Genomic DNA, 15,959 nt, shown 5'->3' with positions numbered 1-15,959 from the left:
CTGTAAAATGTGAAAAAGTATACTTACTTTATTAGTCAGCATCTCGAGGTCTGTTGACTGGCTGAGTGCAGCCATCCTTATTCTCTTGTGCATGCACGAGTGCCGGCTAGAGCACGCGCGATGTATTTGAGTACCGTGACCTGCTGGCACATGCACGGTGGGCCCACAAATGGGGGACTATTTAGCTCAGCTCTGCAAAGCTGATTAGTTCTGGTGCGATCGGTAGCAGCCGCAGCACTTCAGCCGACGTCAAGTGGCGCACTGGGTGGCGGGCTTTGAAGGTCGGTAGACCAGAACAGAGGGTGGGTCAGTTGGCGTGGGTTTACAGTTTTGAGGTGGCCTACTCCCCTTGGTAAAGAATGTTGATATTGTAAAGAGAGTCAAGGGGTGATCCTTTGGCACAAAATATTAATATTTTAAAGAAGATTCATATAATATTAATACAGATAAAATATAGATAAATAAATGAAGGTAACTGAAACCAACTTGTGTTTGATTTATTGTAAGTAACTTGTTGTGATGGCCACACACATGTATAAAAATATACAGTACCTTTTCCCACTCTTCTCACGACCATCACACTTGTCGCGCACATGCAGTGCATAGGAATAAGTGATCGTGACTGCCTTGCTATCGAGCAGTAGCTCGATAGAGTCTATCTTCCCCCATCAGTTTCTTCATGCTTATATATTTGTTGTGTTGTGTAATTGGTTTATAAATGGATATCTGCATTGAGCCTGCACAGCACACACACACACTCTCAAAACAACATATCTCTTTATTAAATTTCAGGAAACTTGGTTTCGACAGCAAATAAATGTGATCACTTTGAGTTGTCCGGCCTGTGAGTAGTTTCAATGCTTGTTGATAAAAGATACATTATTATGTTTTAAATTAATTGTTACATTATTAGCTTTGTTGATTAGTGTTGTCTCCTGCGCTTCATACACTCTTGTTTTTATCTTGTTAACTGTTAATGCAAGATACTTTTTACGCTAATATATTTTTATATTATATTAAATATAATAGAGCTGAAAAGTTTGTGGAAATCTTCTCAGTCAGTAATTTTGCCTAATTCTTTTTTGCAATTTAAAGTAAATTTAGTAGTTTCAAGTCTTTCATTTTTTCTAAACAGTCTGGCACTGGCCCCCAGTACTGGAAACACTCTGCAGGTCAGGATAGCACCAGTGGAAGGTATCTCTCTTCCACAGATGCTGTCTGTTCTGTTTAGTTTCCTGCATTTTCTTTCATTTATAAACATAAAGACACATTTGTTTATTTCTCTCCTCTAAAATTCCATAAATGTTGCCCCTATTTAGTAAAATTTTAGTACTTTTTTTAGGAAGGAATATATGGGTCAGCACGACCTCAAGGGCTGAAAGGCCTTGCTGTCCTATGTTCTGTGTTCTATCTTGGACACTGTTTCCACACACCATACCCAGATTTAATGCCAATATGAGCAAAAAGCTGTACCAATGTTGAAACAAGGGACCAGACATGTAGGTTGTAAAATTAAATATGGCTCACCTCAAATGCATACATATTAATAACTTCGATAACATCCTTGACCAAAATCATGGAAATCAAGGCAAAGCCATGATAAACTCTGGGCTCATTTTCAGGTCCATCTCTGCAATCCAATTCCAAACAACGACAACCTTTTTTCAAAGCACTTAGAAAGCAAGGGGAAAATGATGTTTCAATTACTTCAACTGAATGAACTGTTTTGTATCTTTAGATCCAATTTCATCCAGCATACATTAATTAAAAATGAATCTAATACATATTAATACATTATGAATATTTCTAAGTTAAAAGTGTACTGTGTATTTTTTTAACCTTGCTTAGTGGAAGGGGTTTTGATTTCTAAGGTTTTTTTTCATTTTTTTGTTTGGAACTTTTTTTTTCTTTTGATTCTGATAATATAAAGGTACAGGTTCCATTATTGTCATGTACATTTACTACATTTAGAACGTAACATACATGAAAAAATTTAACTTTGTTGACAGTAAGACAGACAGAGAGTCTCCACTTTGCCCAGTGCCCCTCACAGAAATGAGGCCCTGGTGAGGAATTAGCTCACGACCCCTGGTTTACAAGACCAGTGCTCTAACCTCTGAGCTATTGCAGCTAATAGATAACTGTTTTGCTCAACTGTGAATTATGTAAACATTGAAGAAGAGAATAAAAGGGAATTGCAAACCTTTTTTGTTATTAAATCATTCCACTATCATAAAAATAAAATATGGGGAGAATAAAAGAAAAAAAGATGATTGTAAATGGGTGCATGAGGGTCGGTGCAGACTCAGTGACCTGAAGGACTTACTTCTGTGTTTTAAGACCTTTATGCATCTCCTTGGCATCCAGTAAGAGAGAAATCAAGTGGAGACAAATTCCCCTTGAAATTTAAAGATGATGTTAAACATGCAAGCAAGGATCTGTCCTGAGTGTGTGCAGTATGTGTTTATTCTTTTTAAAAAGTGAGGATTCAAAATTCTTTTACTGTCATAAAACATTGCACACAAAATTATCTTTAGTCTGCCGTAAGGCAGGAGAAGATTCAACATCAGCAGAAATTGTTTGCCGCCCCTTCTAGTCAGAGAAAGAGAAGCAGAAGAGAGTCCCATCAGAGTCACTGAGTGATTGTGAATTTTCCCCCAGCGCTCCTGTAGCCTCTTCAAATCAAACAGAGCTCCAGATCCAAACCTCCGATATGATCAAGAAGTCTTCAGCACCTCCTGAGCCCTTATCACCTTCTGCTGCCTCTTGCATCCCAGTTCAAATACCTGATAACCTTTAAGCTAGTTGCAAGCCAGTTTCTGGCAGCCCGCCTGACATGAGACCTGAGAGCACATTGCCTGCAACCCGTAGCCTGTATGGATTCCTCGCCTCAAGTTGCCAGAAGCCATCCGCCTAAATTCTTCAGCTGCTGAGCCCCTCACTGGTCCTTCACCGTGGCCACCATCCCAAAGGATCATCTCCTCTGTTTATCCTTCTCAAGTGGGGGATGTTCTCTCCATTTTCTGCTTCCCTGGAAGCTGCAACCCTTGAAGGCCACTGCCCAAGGCACCAGATCCCACAGTCATAAACCACCGGCAGCTCCATTAACAGACAATTTAAAGCCTTTATGGAGCTGTCGGTGGTAGGACCCTGCAGAGGATTGTTCCGTCTCCTCTTTTTATTTTCCATGGGTCCACGCAAGGAGCAGTGTGGCCATTGCAGCAGCTCCAGCAGCGTTGCCCAGCGCAGAAAACATTTGGAGTGTCGGCCTCTTAAACTGTATCATTTGGAGGAGAATTTGTGCACCAGGAAGAACCCTGCCACAATATCAGCTTGACATTGAAAGGCTTTAGCAATTTTGTTCTGCTCCCTCATCTCAACAGCTCAGCACCTTTTCTTCAGTGTTGTGAGAGGGAGTTTCAAGGCTCATGAGTTTTTACTTAGGAAAAATTTCTATTCCATTTGAGGACAATTCTTCCCAGCTTTTGCTTCATGCCTCATTTTATGCACTCTTTACAAATCTGGTCACATTTACAAATCTTTACAAATCTGGTCACATTTACTTTCAACCTCTGTTCAATTTGGTGCAATAGCTTATACAATAAACTACAATGCCATTCCTCAGTCAGTTATTTATTGCCATTCATCATAATTATTGGGGATTATCGAGTCAGGCTGTGCAGACACAGGAGCTCTGGCCCTCCCTTTGTATGCCAACCACCGAATCCCATTTCCTAGTATTTGTTTGGGGCCTAATATGCCTTGGCCTTTGAAGTGCTTGTCCAGATGCTTCCTTCATGTTGTAAGAGGACATTCCAGATTACAACTACCTTCTAGTTGAACAAATTGTTCTTCCAATTCCTCAGGTTCTGAATAGAAGAATTACTATGTCAAGTAGTGATGCCAGCTGCAGTTAACATGCTTCTCTCTCTATCCGTTTAACCATTCACTCATTCTTCCCATGTTCAAAATCAAGTTCATTATCATCTGACAGTACATAGATAACCCAATTAAACAATGTTCACACACATACACATACAAAATACACAATAATCACTCATGAGCATGCATTCGGGGCATCTGGAGATCAGATGGGCAGGATGCCATGGCAAGGGTTTACAGTTGGGGCATCGAGTTCTTGAATTGGAGGGCAGCTGAGGAGAGGGTTCATGGTCGGGGCATCGGGAGCTGGGTTGGGTGGGCAGTTGATGTGAGGATCTGTGATCGGAGCATCAGGAGCTCCATGGACAGGCAGCCAAGGTGACGGTTCACGGTTGGGTCGTTAGGAACACGGGTGAGCGGTTCGGGCCAAAAATTGTATGGGTCAACTTTTACATGGGATTAACTATCACACGAGTTATTTTGGGATGATTTACTTAGTTACAGGATATTGTTCATCAATCATATGGAGTGAGAAGCAATTTCCCAACTTGGTTGCCTGGCAGTCATGATTTTTGATACTCCTGAACCTCCTTCAAAAATACTTCGTGCTGGATGGAAAGGGTCCTCAATAATTGTGTAGACCCTGTTTAAGCAGCACTCCCTGTCCATGATAGTACAGCTATTAACTGAAAGGTCCCGACCTGAAACAATGACACCATTTCTACCCAGGCCCGCTGCCTGACCTGCCAAATACCTCTAGAAAATCACTGTTAGCACAGTGACCCACACAGTGCCGTGTCACACTGGACACACATCTGAAGTCAGACTTATTTATGGCAGACTGGGTTAATATTGACCTTAAAATGTCAGGTGCAGGATAGCATTGAGAATATGCCCATCTGCAAATCATATTAACATTATTGAGTCCCTTTCTGGAATAAAATTGGAGAAAACAATCAAGCAACCATAAATTATAAGCTTTGTATTGACATATGGGGGATAATGCATAAATGCCATAGGTCACGGCATGTCCCCTTTTGTTTTAAACCTATCTGGCACATTGCTGGTGATGCTTTCTCGAAGATTCTTGTACAAACGTAAACTTTTGATTTAATGCTAATTTCAATTTAAATTAAGCTCACACAGCTGATTGATCTCTAGATCATTCTAAAACAAATATAGGTTTACAATGAAGATAAATTTGCCTTCAATTCTACCCAAATTTCCCTAATCTGCTTCTACCGTGGAACACATTCAATTTTTTTTTTGCAGAAACTGTACGCTGATTTTGGTTGCAAAGATTTGGCCCTGTCCCAGAGATTTGTGTTGTGAGCTCACACAAGCTTCATGGAAAAAAATAACTACAAAAGCAGAAGTGCTTTTTCCCTCTTCCTTTTATGTGTTTTTTTTTTCTCCCCTTATGTTTTCATTATACTTAAGTTCTTGTTAGTATATTTTCTACACTTGGGACACGGCGGCAAGTCTGTCTTTAAGTTCAACTGTACATTGAATTTGTGTACTTGGCAATTAACTCTTCATTCAATCATTTGATCAAGATAACCTTTCACCATTCAGACAAGTATTGTTTGTCAAGAAAAGAACTATTTAAATTAAATATGAATTTTACAAGGAACGAAGGGCTCAGGCCTGAAATGTTAGCTATATATCTTTGATTCCGAGTGACGCTGTGAGAGCTGCTGAATTTCTCTCGTACAATTGAATTTTTTAATCTTCACGTACAGCACGGTAACAGGCCATTCCAGCCCACGAGCCTGTGCTACCCAAGTATTCCAAATTAACTTACCACCCCGGTACATTTTGAAGGGTGGGAGGAAACTGGGGCACTCAAAGGAAACCCACACAGACACTAGGAGAATGTACCAAGCCAAGTTTATTCTCATCTGATTGTACAAGTACAACCCAATGAAACCGCGTTCTCGGTCCTCGGTACAAAACCTGCAGACACACAACCAGACATAACACACATACAGATAAGCCATAGCATTGTCAGTGTGACAATGCTTGATATTTTGCTCCTGACCCAGACAGACTGTGGCCTTTCCATTAGGAAGTCAAAGATCTAGTTATCTGAGAGGATTGTTGAGTCCCGGCGAGGACAGCTTCTCTGGAATTATTGTATTAAACGCCAAGCTGAAGTCAATGAACAGCAGCCTGGCATATGAGGCATCATTCTTCAGGTGGGCCAGGATGGAGTGAAGCAACAAGACTATGGCATTGTCTGTGGAACTGTTTCTTCTATAGGCAAATTGAAATGGGTCCAGTGTCCCTGGGGGGTATGTTTGATGAGTTTTGTCATCAGATGCTCAGTGGTGGAGGGCAGTGCCACAGAGTGGCAGTCACTGAGGCCTGTTATTGTTGCTCTCTTGGGTACCGCAATGATGGTGGCTTTCGTGAACCCTGCGTGTACGATGGACTACTGCAGTGAGGTGTTGAAGATGTCCATGAAGACTTCCGTCAATTGATCTGCGCAGTCCTTCAGTACCTGACCAGGTATGATGTCTGGTCCTGCCACCTGGTGTGGGTTCAACTTGGATAGGGTTCTCCTCAACTCGGCCATGGCTATGCAGGGGGGCCATTCATCAGAGCTGGGAGCTGACAGACACAGCTGGATTCAAACCCAGGTTGCTGGCACTGTCATAGAGTTGCATTAATGGATGCACTAACCATGCCACCCTTCGAGATTTACCGTATAACAAGGAATCTGTGTTTTCCCACTCCTGTGCTCTCATCATACTGTGGAGAACCAGGCAGGGAACAAGAGAGTTGGGTGGCACATTGGGACAGCTACCAGAGCTTCTGCTTCACCACTCCAGTGATCCAGGGCTGTGTACCATAGAATCATTCAGCCCAACTTGTCCACTCCTACTAAGTTGTGGAGTTTTCACGGTCTCTCTATGACCACGTGACGCTCCGATGTCCTCCCATTTCCCAAAGTCCCCCAAAGCCACCCAACTCTCTTGTTGACCCCTCCCCCCTTCAACCCCCATGGCATTTTTCAACTCCTCAGATAGTGCCATTAATCCCCAGGGGTTGACATTGACCACTTTGGAGACCTGTAGTATGTTATTTAACAATGTCACTTTATTATATTCAACGAAGGGTGGGGCAGTGGGGCAAGATCACTGGGAGCTTTACCAAAGCTCAGCCTAGGGGCCCTGGTGGTAGTCAATCCACCACCTGTGCTACCAAAGGTACAAAGAACACATCCATCTTTTTTATATGTTCAGTCCGTCTTCCTCTTCCCTCTCTACCTATTACAAGGCCTAAGCCAAATATAAAATAGTGACCACCAAGGCCCGCTCTCGCAAGACTTTGGCCACCATTGTCATTGGTACTATTTTCCATTGATCTGCCCATTTCCAGTGCAAAAGTTCAATCAACCTTCCCCCATCCTGACATTATTGACCCCTTGGATAGCCCCATCAACCACCCAGGGGTCGATATTGACCACTTTGGAGATCCCTAATTTGGAGGCTTATGGCATACAATTCATTTTCTCTTGACTTGACTTGACTGTGCACAATCCTTTATCTGGACATCTAAAATCCAGAAAGTTCCAAAAACAGGCATTTTTTTTCCTAGAGGGAGAGAGCGAGAAAGAGATGGCAGTGCAACTAGGTTGGGCGGGGAGAGAGAGAGATGACAGCACGACACAGGCGGGCAGGAGGGGCATAATTCCTTAGCAGCAAAAGTAGTTGACAAGGTTAAATTTGACAAATGTATTAGTTTAGTTGTTTAATAATAAGCTGTACAATCCAGAAAAATAAAGGAAGATATGAAAAACTCACAATCTCATGAATTCTCAAACTACCTCACTAAGTACTTCCGAACTATGATAAATGTTATGGCATCTGACTTGTACATAGGATCTTCCCACAAACAGTACTGATACCCTAATATTCAAGATTCCAGATTCCTTTACTGTCCATGCATACAAATCATGAAATTTATTTTCCATTGTTATCCCTGTAAGGCACACAAAATATCCAATGCCACTCTCAAAATGGAGGCACACAAAATATCCAATGCCACTCTCAAAATTGAGGCACACAAAATATCCAATGCCACTCTCAAAATGGAGGAAAAAAAAGGAAGCAAAAGAGAAAATATGATATTGATTGAGAAATAAAACTATTTCCCAGGACACATGGAAGATCACTGCCCTCTTTCAGAATTATACCATTGGATAATCTACATCCACATTAAGGCACAGAAGTAGACTCAATTTGAAGTCCCTTTCAAACAATAGCATTTCAGGTAACACTACATCCTCTCAGAGCTGCACTGAAGAGTCAGTTAAGATAATGCATTCAAGTGACAGGACTAGGATAGACTTCACTGATAAACAGCCACAGCACAGGAAATCGTGCAGTGGGAGCAAATGTTTAGAATTTGGGGATCAAAGGCTATGCACCTAATGTGATTTACCATACATTATTCATTCATTTTATAAGGTGTTGTCAAATCCTTGCAGATGTGGCTGCCAAAGCATTGTGCTGCAAACATGAATGATCAAACCCGTTCTCGTACATCCAAATGCTAATACTGGAGTGGGAGTTCGCCAAGGAAGTCAAGTGATCCATGAGAATAATTTTAATGTATCTTTATAATTAAAAATCTTTCTCTTTTCCCTCTCACAGGACACAGTTAAGGCTGCTTGAGATATGAAGGGATGAACCTATTAATTAATCAACAAGAATGGTTCAGCTCAATTAATTCAATTTTAAAAGTTCATTATAATATGTAAAAACTCAGCAATTAAAAGAAATCCAGCCACTTCCATTACACCAAACACCGCATTTTTGCAAATGCACTGTTTAAATCTAATTGCGATTTTCAAAGAAGAGGGGCAAAGGGCTTCTTTTCATCTGCTAAGTTGTCTTTGATTGAATCCTGCCGCTCTTCCACATCCTTTAAGTTTATTTATCCATTTACAGGATCTGGACATGCTGGCAAGATGGACGTGTTATTGCTTTTGACAAGAAAAGGCCAAGATGAATTCTGGGCCTGCTGCATTTTATGGGTGAGAAGGTTCCATTATATGGAGGAGCTCAATGATAAAGAAGTAACAGTAATATATTTCATTCACTTGCAGGAGAACTTGCATATGGTAGATTCATGTGACCCAAATCTCCTTTTACTTAGCAGGTTCTTTCAGGTTTTATTGACAAAAAAAATCCCAATGTTACGGTGTAGACTGGAGATGAGTGATCTAGGCAGAATGAATGTAATATGAGGATTTATTGATAGAACGGCAGACAGCTGTTTCTGCCATGCTCTGATATAATAGAGCAGACTGATGCAATGGTAATGCGTCAGAGTTCTCCTGCTTTGTGAACAAAACATACCTTGGCAACTTTCCACGTGGTGGATTGAAGTTGCAGGTAGTTCCAGCACCACACCTAAGAATCTTGTAAAGTCCCATTGTTCTGTTCTTCATCTAGCATGTCTTGTCAAATTTACTGAGGACTCCACTCTGCCATGCTTTTTCCTGTCGGAAATTCTATCTTTGAACCTTTCTGCCCCCAGCTCACTCTTCATTGAAATATTCTTTAGAACCAATCTCTGACCAGGGTTTTTATCTCATTAAATGTTTCTTTATTTTTATCAGTCATTTATTGTAGTTGAAGATCCTTTATAGGTACATTCTCATTACCTGTAATGTGTAATGACCCAGAATGAGGCTGCTTTGATATTTTCTTCAAGACAGTGAGCTTCGCATGCTAAGTCTGTTCCTAATTGCCCTTGAGAAGGTGGTGGTGAGCTCCCAAGATACCCGCAATATCGTTAGGGAAGGGAAAAGGATTTTGACCAGAATTTTGATCCAGTAGTAAAGAAGAAATGCCAATATATTTCCAAGTCAGGATGGTATGTGGCTTAGAGAAGACTTGCAGTTGATGGTGTTCCCTACTTTCTAGCTGGTAGAGGTGCTGGGTTTGAAAGATGCTTTTTAAAGAATCTTGTTGAGTTGCTGCAGTGCAAACTTGTAGATGTGCATCAGTGGTGGAGTGACTGAATGGATGTGGATGGGGTGCCACTATGTCCTTCATGGTGTCGAGTTTCTTGAGTGTTGTTGAAGCTGCGCTGCTCCAGACAAGTGGAGAATATTCTTTTGTCTTCTGTCTTTGAGCTTTATAGATGGCGAACAGGCTTTGGGGAGTGAGGAAAGGAGTTACTCACTGCAAGATTCCTAGCCTCTGGCCTGTGCTTGTAGCCAAATTTTGCATATGGCAATCCCAGTTCAGGTTCTGGTCAATGCTAACCCCACCCCCCCCCCCCCTGGATCTTGATAGTGGGGGATAAATAATGATAACTCTACTGAACATCAGGGAGGGGGGGTTGGTACAATTGATGGAAGATTATCACTGAAGATGGTTGGGTCTTGGACACCACCCTCAGGAGCATCTGCAGAGGAGTCCTGTGGCTGAAATGATTGACCTACATAAACAACAAGCATTTTCCTTTGGTTTAAATATTAGACCAACCAGCAGAGGGCTTTCCCCATTTATCATTTACTCCATTTTAGCTAGGGCTCCTTGATGCCATGCAATCTAATCTGCCTTGACATCGCCCAGTTATTCTCACTGTATACCTGAAATTCAGCTCTTTTGACCATGTTTGAATCAAGGCTGTGATGCTGAGTGACTTTGATGGAACCTAAACTGATGCTTTGGGTAGAATGATCCTATTCAAAAGAGAGATTGGATAAATTGTATTTATTTTTATTGGAGTTAAATTGTATACAAAATTATGAGGGGTATTGACCATTGGAAACATTTTTTCCATAGCAAATAAGTCCAAAGCTAGAGACCATAGGTTGAGAGCAATGGATTAAGGGTCTAGGGGAGATATAATGAGGATTTCTTTTTTAACCACATGATTGGAATATGGAACAGTGCCCAAGGGATGCTGGAGGCAGATACATACATTTAAGAAGTAGTTTGACACCCACTTGAATCATGAAGACCAAGTGGTGGTCAATGGGATTCATAAAAATGGATACTTAATGATTAGCATGTAGATGCTAGAACATTTTGGTTCATAACTCAGGCTATGATATCCCAAACTCTTTCATGAAAATATAATAATGTTCTGTGCCCTGAATTAGCAGGCAGGAATGAGATGCTGAGTTGAAGGAGTATCTTGAGCTGAAAGTAACTTAATTTACATTCAGAGTTCTAATTTGTGAAATAGATTGATTTTTAGATTTGATTTGATCAAAGGGCAACTCATGATTAAACTAGCAGCAGGGACTGAATGATGATGTCGACAGAGAAAGCAGAAGCCGACAAGTGAGTCATGAATAACAAGGCAAAACTAGGATGAATATGTATTCCTCCCCACTCTCTAAAATCATTCCCTCTCTGGCTTAATTTTGAGTACTGTCCCCTCAATTTCCACAGTCAGGAAAAATCCTTCTACAACCAAATCATGCAAATTTCTGGCATGTTTTCCTTGAACAGTCAGATACACTCATAGAGCAGAAAGAATTCATCCTAATTTGCATTTCAGTTTTCTACATACAGGTTATGCTTCACAAGAAAGCAATGATTTGTTTTGCCCAACTTGGTAGGCACCTGTCTAGTATAATGTGCATTTGATTAAGATAACTGATTCCATTGTGTTGCCATTATAGAACCATAGAACACTACACTACAGGAAATAGCATGTGCCAGAATATTTTTCTGCCAAGTCCCACTGATCTGCACCTATACCATAGCCCTCCAAACTCCTCCTATTCATGTACCTGCCCAAACTTTTCCTCAATTTCAAAATTGAGCCCTCATTCACCAATTCAGCTGGCAGTTCACTCCACACTCCCATCATCTCTGCGTGAAGAAGTTCCCCTTAATGTTCCATTAACCTCACCTTTCATCCTTAACCTACGTCCTCTCATTTTTATCTCTCCTAACCTCAGTGGAAAAAATCTGCTGCATTCACTCTGTCTGTACCAATCACAATTTTCTAAACCTTTATCAAATCTCCTCTCATTCTTCTCTGCTCCAGGGAATAAAGTCCAATTTTTTTCGTTTAACTATTTTTCAAGTTCTTGGAACATCCTTGCAAATCTCCTCTGCACTCTTTCAATCTTATTGATTTCCTTCCTGTAGTTAGGTGCACAGAATACTCCAAATTTTACCTCATCAATATCTTATGTAACTTCCAATTTACCACATTATCATCCAGATCATTGATATAGATAACAAACAACAATGGGTCCAGCACTGATTCTTGAGGCCTACCACTGGTCACAGGCCTCCAGTCAGAGAGGCAATCATTCACTACCACTCTGAGCTGCTTCTACAATGTCTAATACGTCACCATAAACAGTGAACAAATGAACTTTCCTGTCTAACCTCACATGTGGGTCTTTGTCAAAGGCCTTACTTTGTCAAAAACCTTTCTAAAGGCTCAATGTAGTCAACATCTATGGCCTTTCCTTCATCAACTTTCCTCACAACCTCCTCAAAAAACAGTTAAAAGGGGTTAAACATGACCTACAGAACAAAGCCATATTGACTATCCCTAATCAATCCTTGTCTATCCAAAGACTTGTATATCCAATCTCTTAGAATTAGAACATCTTCCAATTATTTAACTCCTACTTATGTTAATTTCCTGGATTATTTTTAGATTTTTTTTTAAACAACGGAACAATATGAGCTACTTCACCCATGGCTAACATGTTAAATATATCAGCCAGAGCCCCTGTACCTTCTGCACAAGCATCGCTCAAGGTCCAAGGGAATACCTTATCAGGCACTGGGGATTGATTTTACCCTTATTTGCCTTACAACAGCAAGCATCTTATGAGGAAATAATCAGTTTCCTTTGATATTTTTTTAATCCCTTAAATTGTTTAGTGCAGGGAAGTTGCATTGATGAACATCCTGCATGCCAATCTTGGATCACACATCTTGACCTGTATTTTCACAGCTCAAAAATATACATGGTTTATCATGTGTAAACCTATCCTATCATATTGTGGAACACACCTTAAAATGTGAAAATTCTCCACTGATCTCTATGTATACTTGTGCTTCCTACAAGGGTATTGGAAAAATTATACCCTAATTAAAAACAAGAAAGATAATTACTTGTACTATTTCATCATAACACATTAACATACGTGATAACAATATAATTAGAAAGTTCCAGAATTTGTGGTCTCTCCAAAAGCACGACATTTCCTACCAATTGCAAAGAAAGCTCTCTCAAAGATCTAGCATGTTTGTTGGAAGAAGTTCTTCTTGACTGATATCTGCTGTTGTCAGGCATCAGTTCGACAGGATCCCTGGCATCCAGCAGCTGTGATGTCATTGAGCCAGAGCAGCCAATCACATTAAAGAATTCTCACTGACCGAACATTTTTAATCATTATAAGATATACTCAATGAATTTTGCAATGCATGTGTTTGATCCAGCTTAATGCTGAAATATCATAAAGAAACTTACCAAAAATTAGAAAGTATTTTAAAATCCCTTGTACTTTAAAATTTCCATTTTAGGGAGTTAATACACATATGCATTATGTGAAGGAGGATTGTGTGATAAGCATAGTGTGACATTAAAACACATTCGGACCTTGTAGTCAAGCTTAAAATTTTCTGAATATTTTTTTTTGATCATCAACCAGGATTCACAACAACAGAAATTATCTTAGTTTGATTGTAGAGGAGAGGCTTGCAAAAATCACACACTTGAAGTTTTTCTGGATGTTTGGCAGAAACATTATGATCCCATATTAATTTGCACATTGCATGAAAATTCCAAACTTGGTGTCAGTTTTGTGGATTAATGACAGAGAACACTGGCATTTCACAATCCAGCAGAAGGCCACGGATGATGCTGGGATTAAGGTAAATATGTTGGCACATTTCCTATAAACTTTCCGCAAAGTGCATCACCATGGTTGTCTAGATTAAACTCCATCAGAAAATTTATCTGGCCAAATATCCAGCTGAACTACATCCTGCTGAATCATTTAATAACCTTCCTCGTTGTCCACAACTTCATAAATTTCCATGTCAGCAGAAAACTTACTAATCAGATCATCTGTACTTCCTTCCAGATTATTAATACATGTGACCAGCTAAAGAGGGCCTAACACTGGTCCTTGCAGAACAGCACTGGGCTCCTCCCCTGGGACCCAGGCCATAAAGGTCAGGCCACCTCTCCCTTCCTTGCACTTCCCTGGTCTGGATCCAGGCCAGCTCAAGTCTTCTGTACAATAAAGCCTATCATTCCCCTTAGTCTTTGTCCTTGTAATTATTGAGGCAACTGATAGTGCCCAACAATAGAATTGACTCACACTTCAAAAAGCGTGGTCTTAATAAGCGCTTAGTACAGAAAAGCAGTGCAATTTCTTCAACCAGAGGGTGGTAAATCTGTGGAGTTTGCGGCCAGGTATTTAAGGCAGAGATTGATAGGTTCCTGATTAGCTAGGGCACCAAATGTAATGGGGAGGTCAGGCAGTGGGGCTGAGTGGGAAAATGGATCACCTCCTGATTGATTGGCCTATTTCTTCTCCTATATCTTATGATCTTGTAATCAGCATGACTGTGTATGGGGAAGGACCTATCTCAGGAAGTGGCCAAGGTGACTGAAGTTCAGAGCAGTGAATGGTGTACCCATGCAATTTCGTAAACAATTTAACAAGACCCCTTTGGATTTAAAAAAAAAATGTCAAGAAGAGTAAATAACATGAAATCCAGGATAAATTGTTAAACAGGATTCAAAATTGGATTGGACGTAGAAGGCAGAACATTAGAGAAGAGGAATGTTTTCTGGCTGGAGATCTGAGCCCAGTGCTGTTCTGCAAGGACCAGTGTTAGGTCCTCTTTAGTTGGTCACATGTATTAATAATTTGGAAGGAAGTACAGATGATCTGATTAGTAAGTTTTCTGCTGACATGGAAATTTATGAAGTTGTGGACAACGAGGAAGGTTATTAAATGATTCAGCAGGATGTAGTTCAGCTGGATATTTGGCCAGATAAATTTTCTGATGGAGTTTAATCTAGACAACCATGGTGATGCACTTTGAGGAAAGTTTATAGGAAATGTCTAGATATTTAGGAGCATAGATATACAAGGGATCTTGGGATTCAAGTCCACAGCTCATTGGAGGTGGCAACACAAATAGATAGAGAGGTAAAGTCGAGTAATGGCATCCTTGCCTCATCAGTCTTGATATTAAGCATAAAATTTGATGTCATGTTTTTAGCTGGATATGCAGGCTTTTGAGATGGTGCAGAAGAGGTTCACCAGATGTTGCCTAGACTAGAGTGTATTAGCCATAGGGAGTGAGTGGATAAACTGGGATTGTTTATTTTGCAGGGTAAGGAGTGACATAGATCATCTGTCCTTTTCCTTGGAGGGACATATCAAATAACCACAGGTGTCTGGTTGAAGGTGAGGGGAAAAGTTTCAAGTAAATCTTTTACACAAGTGCCCAGACATGGGTTAGGGGTGGTGGTAGAAGAGGATACAACAGAAATGTTGAGGCTTTCAAAAAGACATATGAATAGGTAGGGTTTAGAGCAGGAGTTTTCAAATTGCCCCCCTAAACTCGCATCCCACTTTAAATAATCCCTATGCCATTGGCACTCTGTGATTAGTAAGGGATCGCTTAAGGTGGGATGTGAGTGGGAAGGGAAGTTTGAGAATCACTGCTCAAGACCCAATGGTTACGGAAATATTTGGCTTGAGAAAAATGGTCATTAGCCCATTTCCTCTAGAGTTCTGAAACCCTGCACATAATGAGTCAATGAGGTGCAATTAAAACGGTGGTTTTCAAATGTTTTCATCCCACTCATAGACCACTTTAAGTAATCCCTTACTAATCACAGAGCACCTACGGCATAGGGATTAAGGTGGTCTATGAGTAGAAAAAAAATGTTTGAAAACTACTGGTTTAGATGGATACAGACCATATGCAGTCAAAAAAAGATTAGTTTAGGTTGATGTCATCATCAGTGCAGTTATAATGGACCAAAGGAGTTCTTCCTGTCTGGTACTGTTCATTGTTCTATGTTCATTACCACTGTAAAATCTA

At 40.5% G+C, this 15,959-nt stretch overlaps 1 protein-coding gene across 3 annotated transcripts in view; it reads right to left on the bottom strand.

Moving 5' to 3' along the window:
* Positions 1-15,959, bottom strand: part of LOC138749037 (1-phosphatidylinositol 4,5-bisphosphate phosphodiesterase zeta-1-like) — a 54,752-nt gene that overhangs the window by 35,510 nt on the left and 3,283 nt on the right. For all 3 annotated transcript variants that reach the window (XM_069910065.1, XM_069910066.1, XM_069910067.1), the window contains exon 4: positions 1,528-1,672. In XM_069910065.1, coding sequence (XP_069766166.1) covers positions 1,528-1,672 — 145 coding nt within the window. The remainder of the gene's footprint in view (positions 1-1,527; positions 1,673-15,959) is intronic.

The sequence above is a fragment of the Narcine bancroftii genome, chromosome 13 (assembly GCF_036971445.1).
Source record: "Narcine bancroftii isolate sNarBan1 chromosome 13, sNarBan1.hap1, whole genome shotgun sequence".
In the NCBI taxonomy this organism is placed as follows: Eukaryota; Metazoa; Chordata; class Chondrichthyes; order Torpediniformes; family Narcinidae; genus Narcine; species Narcine bancroftii.
The sequence above is the reverse complement of the archived record's forward strand: the minus strand, read 5'-3'. Positions and strand labels throughout refer to the sequence as shown.